Here is a 12,739-nt window from a genome sequence, read left to right on the forward strand (position 1 = left end):
GAATGCCTAGATGTTGGATTTTAAAATAATCGAGGACATTTACTTGGGTTTTGGAATGCAAATTTCATTCTTTTTTTTAAATTAAGTTTAATGTTTGGAAATGTTTATTAGATAATCAATATTACTAAACAGTTTTAAAATCAATTTTCCAAAGGATGTTAAAATGTCAGTTTCAAATTATGGTGGTAAGCAATGTGGTACATGGTTCACTTTCAACTGTAGTAAAATTTATTTTTATCTTGTTTTTATTTTTTTATTTTATTTATTTATTTTTGGCCACGCCACGAGGCATGTGGAATCTTAGCTCCCTGACCAGGGATTGAACCCATGCCCCCTGCAGTGGAAGCACGGAGTCCTAACCACTGGAATACCAGGGACTTCCCTATTTTTATTTTTAAATTGAGATATTATTGGCATATAACCTTGTATTAGTTTCAGATGTACAACATAATGATTTGGTATTTGTATATATTGTGAAATGATCACCACACTAAGTCTAATTAGCAAATTTGATTCTTAAATTTGTAAATGAACAGAATCCCATTCAGAATTTTCATTGTTGAAGAGTATCACAGTTCACTGCAGTTACTCTGGTTTTGTTGAGTGCAACAGATTTGGGGATTTCTTTACTGACTAGAAAACCTCACTTTATTCATCCAATTTGTTAGAAGCCTTCAAACTTTTTTTTAGCTTGTGCCCTCTAACCCCCTCTCCTCTTTAGGGAAAATAACCTTTTACTGCCTCAACATTAATGGAAATGCTAATTTACCCTTTGCTGGGAATTTACAGCTCATTTGTGGTGGAAAGACAGCCCTGCATGCCAACTCATCCTCAGAGGCCATTGGTCCTGAAGACTGGAGTACAATTCACTGTGAAGTTGAGGTAATAAAGAAAAGACCCTGCACTTCCTATCACAAAGTTTGCACCCCAGCTTCCTTTCACAACACTATTATAGATGGTGCTTTAGAGGAAGTAATTTTGCAGTAGGCATTTTAATATGAATTCTTATTTAGAATATCTTAAGAGTCTTGTCTTTTCTATTCAGATTAGAAATAGATATATGTGTATACACACACATACACACACACACACACACGCCTGATTTTTCTTCCAGTTATAGATGTACTGAATGTTTACTGTAAATAGGAATTCAAAATTGCAGAACTGCATATAGTAGAGAGTAGAAGTTCCCAGCAGCCTCATCCCCTCTTGAGCATAAACTCGTAACCTGAGCTTTACATTCCCCCCAAAATGTATGCAGTGTGTGTAAATGTGGACTTATGACAGGTACATTTTTCTGCTGAATGTGTTCATAGCTTTCCTCAGATTTCTTAAAGTTGTATGTGATCTAAGTATCTGTAGACCACCATGGTAAACAGCCTGGTGTCAGTCCTCCCAGAATTTTGTCCATGTCTACATAAATATATAAATAAATACTTATTATACATATTATTTTCATGCATAGACACACAAATATATATGACATACAGTGTTTCATTTTTAGAAACTAGGGTTCTGATGTCTGTTTTTTGGCAGCCTGTTTTTCTCCTTCATAATAAATTATGGAAGTGTTTCCACGTTAGAACGTACAGCTTTTACAGCTTTACTTTCTTCCGTTGCACGGCTGCATTCATTTAGCTCTTCCTCTGCTGATGAGCAGCTGGACTCAGAAGAGCTGCACTTGCCTTCAGAGTTGGCCCTCGTCCTTTTTTCCAGGGTGCTGCTGAGTTAGGTCCATAGGTGCTGCCTGTTGGCTGCCAGTGAACAGCACCACGCTTTAGCCCCCGTGAGGTCCCAGAACTCACAGCTGGCAGGAGGAGAAATCTAATCCCATCTTCTGCTTCACTAAAGGGAGCCAACCAGTGAGGGGCTCCTTCCCCAGCTCTCCAGCTCATCAGAGCAGAGCACACCTGAGTCTCAGCCCACGGCTCCTTCCATCTTTCCACACACTGCCCTGGGGTGATTATAGATGTGACCTTCACTTTCCTGATTATGGGTGATAGTTTTTATTTTCTCCCAGCAGAATAAGCATTAGATACAAGTTTTAGTAAAGGGTAGTGTTTGCTATTTTTAGCCCCAAATAGAAATTTTGATAAAACTCAGCATTAGCAAGGCGATACAGGGAAGCAGATACCCTCACTAATGTTTGGTGGGAATATAAAATCAGTGCTGCTCTGTGTCAGAATTTAATGTTACAGTTTTGTCCCAGCAGTTTCACAGCTAGGAATTTATCCTACAAATACACTTTAAAAACATCCAGGTAGACATACAAGGATGTCACTTCCATTGTTTGTAATAACCAAAGACTGCATGAGGTGGGTGGGGGTTATTGAAATGTTCATCAATAGGGAATTGGCATGATAAATACATGGTAACAGATAATTTTTAAAAGTAATTATGACTTTTTTCTTTTCAGGTTGTTGGTGAAATTGCAAGAGCTGAATTATAACTTGAAAGTCAAAGTCTTATTTGATAAGTAAGATATCTTTAATAATATCTAAGATACACGTACTATTGAAATTGCTGGTTTTGTTAACTAAACATAGACTTTTGCACTGGGGCTGTTTGTAAGTGATCCCAGCACATTTAAATTGATAGCTCCTGTTCTGGATGTTGGGAGCATCCCCTAGAGCTGGTATCAACGTGCTTGTGCCTTTTTAGACTATAAGTGAACAAAAGAATGAATGCATTTTATGCTTATGAGCTTGTAATGATCAAGTCTCCAAGCAGCTACCACCCCTCCTCCTAGGCCAGCTCTAGAGGAAGGGCCCTTGATCAAACTCCAGGCCACCATGATTCTGCAGCCAGTGTGGACTTGTTTCTGGAGTGAAGCTGACAGCATTTTGGGGGGCCTGTGTGGAGCCTGCTGGCCTCACACTTGTCTCTTCTGGGCAGTAAGAACCCAGGAATGGGCAGGATCTCTCATGAGGTCTAAATGGAGCAGGCCCATCCTGTTTTGTCCTTAGTCCCTGGACCTGAACTATCAGTGACCTAAGCACTTACATTAAGGAACAAGATGGCTTAGCCCCTGCCATCCCCCCTTGATATATTTAATGCTTTTATTGGTGTGTGTAACATACTGGTTTACCAAGTTTCAAAACCATTTATGATCATCCAAGTCATTTTCCTCTGGCTTTTTGTCTCTTTCCATTCCTGTAACTATAGCCTTCTTTGTAGCATAGTCTGTGCCTTTGCTTTACTCCCATCATCTTTGGTTTCTCTGTGTATCAGTTAGCTTTTGCTGCATAAAACTCCCAAAACTTAGTGGCTTAAACTCTAAAACTTATTACTTTCTCTGATGCTGTGGGCTGTGTGTGGTCCTTCTGGTCTGGGCTGGCTTGGTTGTTGCTGGGTGGTCTAGCATGGCCTTGTATGTGTCTGTCTCTGCTGGGATAACTGGGCCCTTCTCTGTCGGGCTCTCAAAGAGGTCAGCCTGGGCTTTCTCATACGGCAGCGGTGTTCCAAGTGGATCAGAGCAGCAGCGTGCTGGGTCTGTTAGGCCAGACTTGGAACTTGTACAGCACCACGCCCATCCATTGTGTGGGGAAAAGCAAGTCAAACCCCTGAGATTCAAGGGACAGGGAAATACATTCTGCCTCTTGAAAGGAAAAGTTGCAGAGGTTTTGTGGCCACTACAGTTTACCACACTCTGCTTAACTCAGTCTTTCAGTTTGTTCTTGCTCTTTTGTCTTTTCTGTCTGTTCCAGTTCTGATTTTTCTTCTTAGCTTTGACAAGGTAGCTTTGTATCACACTATTCCTTTTATTGTGAATTTTCTTTTTTTGCACAAAATGTGGGTATATTTAATGCTACTGAACTGCATGCTTAAAATACTTAAAATAATCAGTTTTCTGTTATGTATATTTGACCACAATTTAAAAAACTGAGATGCCACACTGGAGAAACGCAAGTTGAAGGACATTCCTAAAACACCTGAGCAGTGATACTCAAAACTGTCAAAAACTTCAAAGACAAGGAACGTGTGAGAACGTGTTACCAGAGGAGGCTAGGGTGATATGATGACAAGTGTCACATGGGGTCCTGGCTGGAGTCCTGGGGCAGGAAAAGGACGCTGTGGGGAAGTGATGAAGTCCAGGTGAAGTGTCGAGTTAGCTAATTGTCATATGCCAAGGCTGGCTTCTTGGTCATTAGAAATATTCTGTGGTTTTGAAGTGTAAGTTCTTTTTTTTTTTTTTCCAGATGGGAAAATTGGTCACTGTTATAACTGACAGTGCTTCTCATTCACAAAAGCATTGAACTTCTAGTTGAGACAGGAAAGGAAGCTAACTCATTTAACTATGAGTGCGCTAATGATCTCTAACCTTCGCCTACACCTGACAGATACATTATTTGTCCAGAACATGATGACGTTATCGCTACATTTATGTAAGATACAGGTCTCTCAAGATTTTAACCTCAGATTTAAAACTTAAACTTGATAGTTTCCCCAAATAATTGACTATTGAAGTACTTCTCTGAAAGTGTTAAAAATAACAGAGAACAAAAATAAGGATCGAGCTGTCACTTTGGAAGGTCCCCTGAGTTGTGTAGCCACAGAGCAGTGCTCTCTGCTCAGTCCCCAGTGCTTAGCTCGGTGCCTCGGAAAGGCACCGACTGAGTAACTGCTCAACAAATAGCCATAACTCAGGCTTACGTTTACTGAGGGTGTGCTCTGTGCTCTCTTTACCCGGTAACAAATTTCCTTCTCCCAGTGTCCTGTACGGTTGGTGCTATTAGCATAACGTACAGTGGAGGAAGGTGAGGCCCAGATAGTTTATTTGCCCGAGGTCACTCAGCAAAACTTGGCATTGCTGGTGCGGGTTGATTGAGGGACTGTGTTGAGTGAATGAAAGGGTTGAACAGCCCCATTATTTGTTATTGATCTTGTACTTTTATATTTTTGTTAAAACTTATCTCAAGTTTTAAATGCACATATATGATCATTTATTTATTTTTATTTTTTTGCAGAGATGTGAATGAGAGAAACACAGTAAAAGGGTACGTGAAGTACTTTGCGCTATATTTGACGATCGCTTTGCTTGTTTATGTGTTGGTCTAACAGTTCCCAGCCTTTTAAGTATTTGTACCCTGTATTGTCTAGGTTTCGAAAGTTCAACATTTTGGGCACTCACACGAAGGTGATGAACATGGAGGAGTCCACCAATGGAAGTCTGGCGGCAGAATTCCGACACCTGGTAGGGAGATCAGTTTCCCCCTTTTCTGTTGTGTCTGGTTTATTGGGACTTGATTTGTGCTTGAGTGGCACTTGGTGCCCTGTGTGATGGGCAGGGCACCCCCTAGCAGAAGGCCTCCTAGAATTCATGGCCGGTGACTTTAGCAGCACTTGGGGAATCTTGGTCCCCTCTCCTTATCCCAGGACTGTCCGCTCTGTTTCCTGCCAATCTTCCTCTCAGAGATACCTTCTTTGGGGGGTAGTGATCTCAGTCAAATATTCCATAAACCAGTGTGCACATAAGCTATCTGTACATGGTTCCTCCAGGACCTCAGTGACCACCCACTCTAGATTCTTGGAATTTTCCCAGAGGTCATTATTGCCCCACATCCTGACCGTTCCTTCTCCCCCTCCAAGCGTGGCAGGCCCCAGGAGTCTCTCTTTGGCCCCTTCTTCACCACCTCCCTCCTGGGGTCTTGCCCACAGCCACTGTCTCGAGCACTTTGTCTCCAGACGAGTGGGGCCCGGGCACCAGGCATTGGAAATCAGCAGAGTGGTTTAAGTGGGTGGTGCCTTCTCTCCTCTCTCCCTGAAAATCGGGGCTGCCAGTTGTTCTGTAGGTGTGTTGGTGCTGAGCCCTGCGCAGTTCTTGGGCTGGAGCCTGCAGGGAGGTTCAAAGCATCCTTTTTTTATTGGCAACCATTTCATGAGCCCGCAAACTTATAGTTGGGAAGCTAGACCTCGTGTGAGAGCCTCGGTCCAACCCAGGAGTCTGAGGGTGTCTGGAGCTGCTCTGGGGGCTCCAGGTTGCTCCCTTATAACCTGCGTGATTGAAGTCCTTTTGAGGGCAGTCTTAGAGGCCTGAGTCACAGGCCTGGGAGACTCTGGAGGGAAAGGCAAGAGAAGCTGTACCCTGAGCCCAGGGAGCATGCAACAGCTAATGAAGGTGATGGGGGATGGTTCCGGAAAAGCTAGCCTGGGGAAGGGAGCAGGATGCTGTTCCCTGGGATACTTCTCAACCCTGTGGTGTTCGCAGGCTGTCAGAATGCTGGGAAAAGGCACTCTCCCTCGTGAACCCACACAAGGGTCACTTCACCTCCTATTCTGCGTTCTGAAAATAATTTCACTTCCTTCATTCTTTCTAAGTCCTCACTTTGGTTTGATTTGTAGATGAAAATAGCAACTTTGAAGATTATGGTACTGTTTACTAAGTTGTTTTTTTTTTTTTTTTTGTAGCAACTGAAAGAACAGAAAAACGCCGGTGCCAGAACCAACGAGGTGAGTCTTTCTCTCTTGTGATTGGTCTCTAACTAGCAAGTCTGTCCAGTGAGGTTGCCTTCGTGGCCCTGGGGACCAGGGACACATCACAAAGGGGTGAGAAGCAGGAAGACCCGGCAGGGAAGGGCAGTGGACAAGCTTTGGGACATGGTGTATCTGTCATAATGGTAAAACCACTCTGTGCTTGTGCTTTATGGTTGTCAAGTGATTTTGCACATGAATTTATGGGACCCTCAACAGACAGCCCAGCAGAGTAGGTACGGTGGGCTACTGCGTTATTCACATTTCGCAGGTGAAGAAATTGGGCCACAGGAAGTTTGCAGGATTTAGCTAAGGGTTTACAGGGAGTTACTGTCAGAGCTAGAACTAGAGGCCAGCTTCATTGACTGCCCTGCCGAAAACGATGTGTGCCAAGAGGGTTTTCCTGCCACGTGTCCCCTACCCAGTGCATCATCCTTCTGTCAGTTTCATTTTCACAGCCAGTCCTTGAGGAGCTGTGTTTGTGATGCCTTCAGATATGAAGTATGGGCAGAGGACAGAATGCCTGGAGTTGCTTTGGTTTGGACCGCTCGTCGTCCTTTGTGCCTGCGTGGCACGCACGCTGTCTTTCCCCACGACAGCCAGCAGAGGTCGTGTGGAACAGTGGGACAGGCACCGGCCCGGGCCTGACCAGCCCTGGTTTGGATCTTGACTATCTTTGTGACCTCCCGGGGATTTAGTTTCCTCACCTGTGAGCAGGGATGGCAGCCACATCTCTCTGGTTCTAAGTTGTTGTGATGCTCGTGTAAGATAATATGTATGAAGGTACTTTGAACACTATATAACCTTTCTACCCATACCAAGGCACTTTATGACCAGCCAGGCTTATGCAAATCAGCCCTCCCGATAGATAATCACACCTGGAACACGTGTACATTTTCCACCCCATGCCAGCCTGAGGTGTGCAGCTCGCACACACCCTCCGAAGGGGCTGAGGGCCAGGATGCCTTCAGGTCATGAATAAACCCATTAGAAGTTTCTGTTTCACTATCGACATTTTTTTTCCCCTTAATCCATATTCCTTGCCGTAATATCAGAAATCTGATCTTTGAGAGAACAGTGAGATACTCGGGATAATGAAATCTGGGATAGATGGTCAAAAATTGGAATGTTCTTCTGAATTGCAGCTGGTTAGGTTCAGGCTTTCTGCAGCCTGTTGCAAAAAATGTTTATAGGCTCTTGCAAGTTGCAAGATCAGTGAATGAATCGCTATATTCCTTTTGTTTCCCTTTTCTCTTTTAAGGGTCCTCTCATCGTTACTGAAGAGCTTCACTCCCTTAGTTTTGAAACCCAGTTGTGCCAGCCTGGTTTGGTCATTGACCTTGAGGTAAGACTTACATGTTCCAGATGTGGAAAACTTTATTTTTACTTTAAACTGTTACATGTATTTTTATTTCTCAATTTTTATTTTAGACATAATTACCTAATTGCTAAAAAAGATTATTGTTTTCAGCCAGTACTATCTTGATGTTAATTTAATCGTTTGGGCAGCTAGAGAACTGAATTAACCTTCAGGTACTATAAGCTAAATGTTCCAGTTGATATGTCATATGTTAATTTTTTATATGAAACATTGAAACTTATTTCTTAACTGAAAAGATATATCAAAGACAAATTCAACTATGAACCAAAGAACATAACTTTACATTCTTAATTTTCAAATATAAAAGGTAATGCAGATGTACAAGGAATCCCTTGCTTAGTTGAGAGGCTGCATAGTGGTCTGAAGGTGATGTTTCTGTGATTCAGATGATTTCAAGGTCTTTGTCATCTTCTAGACGGCCTCTCTGCCCATCGTGGTGATCTCCAATGTCAGCCAGCTCCCGAGTGGTTGGGCCTCCATCCTGTGGTACAACATGCTGGTGGCAGAACCCAGGGTATGGAAAACACATCTACTTTCGTACCAGGGGTTAACCAGAGACCTCATGCTCTAGCTTCTGCATATCTGAAAGAGCCCCTAAGGGCCAGATGTTGAAGGAAAAGTGGCAGAACTCAAGTGGCATTGCTAAGGATCGGAGTAATTCTGGAAAAGCGAATCATGTGTATGTATTAGAAATGAGAATTATGATTTTCCTTCCATGTGAATAAGCTCAGGCAATGGATGATTTCGTACAGCTTTTACTGTGGAAGAGGTCCTTTATTTTTATGCTTTTTAAAAAATGTATATATGCTAAATAAGCCTGCTCCATTCTTAGAGTGTGGGTACTCTAATACGGTTGATTAATTACAGTTGATTCTGGTTATACACTGTACTTAAAGTCCTTTAAAGTCACTGTGAACACTGAGTTGGCAGATACTGAACCTAAGTTGAGTTGGCAGATACTGAGCATCTAGGGGAAACACGGGGTTAGGTTCCCATGAGCCTCTGGCACAACCTTTGCATTTGCTGATCAATACATAACCTTGTTTTGTTTAAAGATCCCTTATCTAATATACTTGTTGATTCATTAACATTGAACTCATGGCAGGCAGCTTTATAACTCATGTCTGAACAAAGCTTATATATCACATGCATTTTCTCCATAAGGCACTTTGGAACACTAGACAGCACTTCAGCCATGCCCTTGAGGGCCATGTTAAAAATGAAATCACCAACAAAAGAGTATACGAAAATGCAAAAACCGTGGCACTAAACAGACCTCAAAAAAGACACTCGGGTATAGTATGAGAGCTGAAATAGGAAGGCAGATCATAGCTTTGTTTGACCTCACCTGGAAACGTACATGTTTGGCAGCTCAAACTTTTCACTGCTGTGTGCCTGGGTACATCTGCAAATGACTGCAGAAGTGCCACGAATATTGATTTGGGAATTAAATTTTAGTGAGTTGATGAATTCACAAATGTGAATCTGCAAATAATGAGGATTTCTCTTCTTTAGCTGTGAAAGCATCTGTGTGTCATAGATAAGAACTGAACTTTGGCACAGATCCATGTTTCAGTGCCAGGTTTGTGACTGGTGGCTCGTCAGTAGCCCTTAGCTTCTGGGTGTTTTCTCTCTAGAATCTGTCCTTCTTCCTGAACCCGCCTTGTGCACGATGGTCTCAGCTTTCAGAGGTGCTGAGTTGGCAGTTTTCTTCTGTCACCAAAAGAGGTCTCAATGTGGACCAGCTGAACATGCTGGGAGAGAAACTTCTTGGTATGAGCATATTCACTTTTTACATAACTAACAATTGAAATTCATAAAATATCTTGACGTGCTCCTTGCCCCCTCTTTCCTCTTTATTTTGTCCAGGGTAGGAGAGTGTTAAAATCTATTGGCGCTTCCAGCAGCACTTTATTATAGCTAAGTGAGAATGATGCCTCACCTTAGACGGAGATAGAGACCTGATAAAAGATTTAAATGAATCATTTCCCCATTATCTCATATTAACATTTCTGAGCAGGGTTCCTAGGGGAAAGATGTCTAAATTATGTAAAATATATTACTTGTGGCTAAAATAAATTCTTTGAGAAATATGAAGTTTTATTAACCTTGGGGAGAAAAACAGTAAGCCCCCAACATGGTAAGAATAAGGTCCTCGGGCTGCCCACCACACAGCACACGCCCAGGTCTCTTACATCAGGTGGCCCAGGTGTGAGGAGACACTGTCCACATCAGGAGGATGCCCGTGACCAGCACTGCCTGATGGGCAGGGTACAGCCCATGATAGAGAATTCCCTTTCAGTGGCTGATGTCATGGATTTATTAGTTTCCCACACTAAGCAAACCTAAGACCTACTAGTCGCAAGGTCAGATCTTCAATGAATGGGACTATCTGAACTATTTCTTTAAAAATCCACGGCCACCTTTTTTCCAGATTTGCTTTCTGTATAGCAGAACTGCATGTACTGCAAACACCAGGAGGCTTTTCCTAACCAAATGGCTCTCAGCAGTGCCTTCTCTTGGCCATGCAGCTGTCACGGTGAGGGTCTTGTGCAATTTAATAAAAAGTAAGAAGTCATTCCTATTCCTTTCCCTTATATGGTGAGAGTTAAGACAGATATCTTTTCTGCCTACAATGGCTTATTTGGAGCTCTCCGTGAAGAGAGATGTCAGGCTCACCACCTCTTATGGCCAGGCTTCTTCAATTTGTGTAGCTGATAACCCCGAGGCTTCCTTCCCCTATCATTTCTCTCACTGGGCTTTTGATTTGCATCGACCTCCCTGAGCCTTTGTCCTATTTGGGGGAGGGCTGAGGGAAATGCCTAATTAATATCTAAAATAATCTTGTAAAGTCAAGTGTCAGTTAAATCGATCACCTAGGGGTGATCTTAGTCTTAGTTTGAACTTGAAAAATATTCCTCAGGGTCACCGGGAGAGGAGCCTGCCAAGGAGGGAGAGGGAAGCAATGGGAAATGATATTGCACAAGGGGGACCAAATCGAGGCTTCTCCAGAAAGCACAAGTGATTGTGTTAGTGAATCTGAGAATATCAACTGTGTACACACAACCTTCCTTTGTTGAGTGTTGGCTCTTTGAGAGCAAATACCACAGCCATCAGTCCAGCCAAAGCTTCAGAATTGATTTCCATTTCCTTAAAAAACTTATTTTTATTTGTTTAGGTCCCAGTGCTGGCCCTGATGGGCTTATTCCATGGACTCGCTTCTGTAAGGTGGGTGCTGTCTGGAGTTTATACTATGAGTGCTTTCCGCTCTGTGTTGAGGGTCTCGGATTTCTCTCCGCGGTGCCGGCTGCACTGTGCTTGCTTTGGCGTGTTCCTCTCACCCCCGGAACCCCTAGGGCAAGTTGTTTACTTTCCTTCAACGCGCTGAAGGTTAGTCTCCAAGTGCGAGTCTGACAGGAAGCACCTGCCTGGGTGATAACATTCTCTCATATCCGAAATGAGTCTTCTGTTTGCTCACACTGACCCCTGGCCTGGCAGCCTTTTAGCTCCGTCCATGAGTAAGGTGTGGTCTGTGCCGGCGTAGACAGCCTGCCGGGCCGGAGAGGGTGTCTTGAGCCTGCTCAAGCAGTGAGACCAGTTGGGGGAAATAATCAGACCCCGCCTGGGTCACCAGACAGTGCTGACAAGCTCACGCTACTGGAGTTTAGTAGTGTGAAGGCAACTGGTATTCTGGGATCACGCTGGAGGTCATTCCCTGGCTGGGTCGCTAATGTTTGGAGAGGGAAGCAGAGCCTGGCTCAGGAAATGGAGAGCTTGGTGTCTGAAAGCTGGTAAGAGGAGAGGGACGGCTCTGTAGGGGGCAGTGCTAGCTTGGCAGCTGGGCAGTCTTTGCAAACTAAAACCCGATGGTGGGAGGAGACATGCTAAGTCACTGTTTTGGACTTCTTGGTTTCTAATGTGTGCCTCTGTATACTTGCAGGAAAATATAAATGATAAAAATTTTCCTTTCTGGCTTTGGATCGAAAGCATCCTTGAACTCATTAAAAAACACCTGCTCTGTCTCTGGAATGATGGGTAAGGGCCATTGGTAGGTGTATTTTTGAAACATATGTTGAGCACACACTCCATTACTGCAAGGCTGAGATAGGCCTGACCCAGACAGACTTCATTATTTGGCCAGACTTGGGTGCATCTCACAGAAACAGATGCTTGCAGGCTGTCCCTTCAGGCATTCACGATAGTAGACCCTCACAAGATTAAAATTATATTTTCGTAGTATATGTATATGCATTTTCAAAGCTAAATTAAAAAACCCTGAGTGCCATTCATGCCTTCATTCATTCTACGAAAATTTCTTGAGCACCTGCTTTATTGCCTCCAAGTAAGGAAGAAAAAACTTTTTTGACTCGGTAAATTGTTTCTAATTTTTTCCCAGGGTCAGTTGATATTTCAGCAAAGACTTTAACTTGGTCAGAGGTCTAGAATATGAAAATGGATTGTCTGAGCCTTTCTCTTCACTAGAAGGGATGCATGAATTTAGACATTTTCATGGCCTTCAGAATCCCCAGGTGAAAATGAAAGGCTCATTAATCCAGCAAGTATTTATTGATCATCTGTAGCATCCAACGGGCACCATGTTAATGAGCTTTTTTGGGACTTCAGCATATATATGTATGAGTGAAATGCTTCCTGAAGTGTCAGTGAAATAGATTTTAAAGCATCTAAAATAGTTGATATATTTCTATCCTGTGTTCGTGTGTCGAGTTGCAGTCATCTTGATTTGTAAGTGAACGTGAAAATTACAGTCATGACTGAACCTCAGAGTACCTCCATCAATCCCTTTCCATGTGCAGGTGTATCGTGGGCTTTATCAGCAAGGAGCGGGAGCGGGCTCTGCTGAAGGACCAGCAGCCGGGGACATTCCTG

The 12,739-nt window shown here is 43.2% G+C and overlaps 1 protein-coding gene across 1 annotated transcript in view; it reads left to right on the plus strand.

The window, feature by feature from the left end:
* The window catches only part of STAT1 (signal transducer and activator of transcription 1), a 33,602-nt gene that overhangs the window by 17,975 nt on the left and 2,888 nt on the right, over positions 1 to 12,739 (plus strand). The window contains 11 exon segments of the mRNA XM_007464960.1: positions 790 to 882; positions 2,417 to 2,476; positions 4,968 to 4,997; positions 5,101 to 5,194; positions 6,409 to 6,450; positions 7,733 to 7,816; positions 8,268 to 8,366; positions 9,490 to 9,625; positions 11,031 to 11,080; positions 11,793 to 11,887; positions 12,667 to 12,739. Of these exon segments, the coding sequence (XP_007465022.1) occupies positions 790 to 882; positions 2,417 to 2,476; positions 4,968 to 4,997; positions 5,101 to 5,194; positions 6,409 to 6,450; positions 7,733 to 7,816; positions 8,268 to 8,366; positions 9,490 to 9,625; positions 11,031 to 11,080; positions 11,793 to 11,887; positions 12,667 to 12,739 (856 nt within the window).

Source organism: Lipotes vexillifer, unplaced genomic scaffold, assembly GCF_000442215.2.
Source record: "Lipotes vexillifer unplaced genomic scaffold, Lipotes_vexillifer_v1.1 scaffold903, whole genome shotgun sequence".
Classification (NCBI taxonomy): domain Eukaryota; kingdom Metazoa; phylum Chordata; class Mammalia; order Artiodactyla; family Lipotidae; genus Lipotes; species Lipotes vexillifer.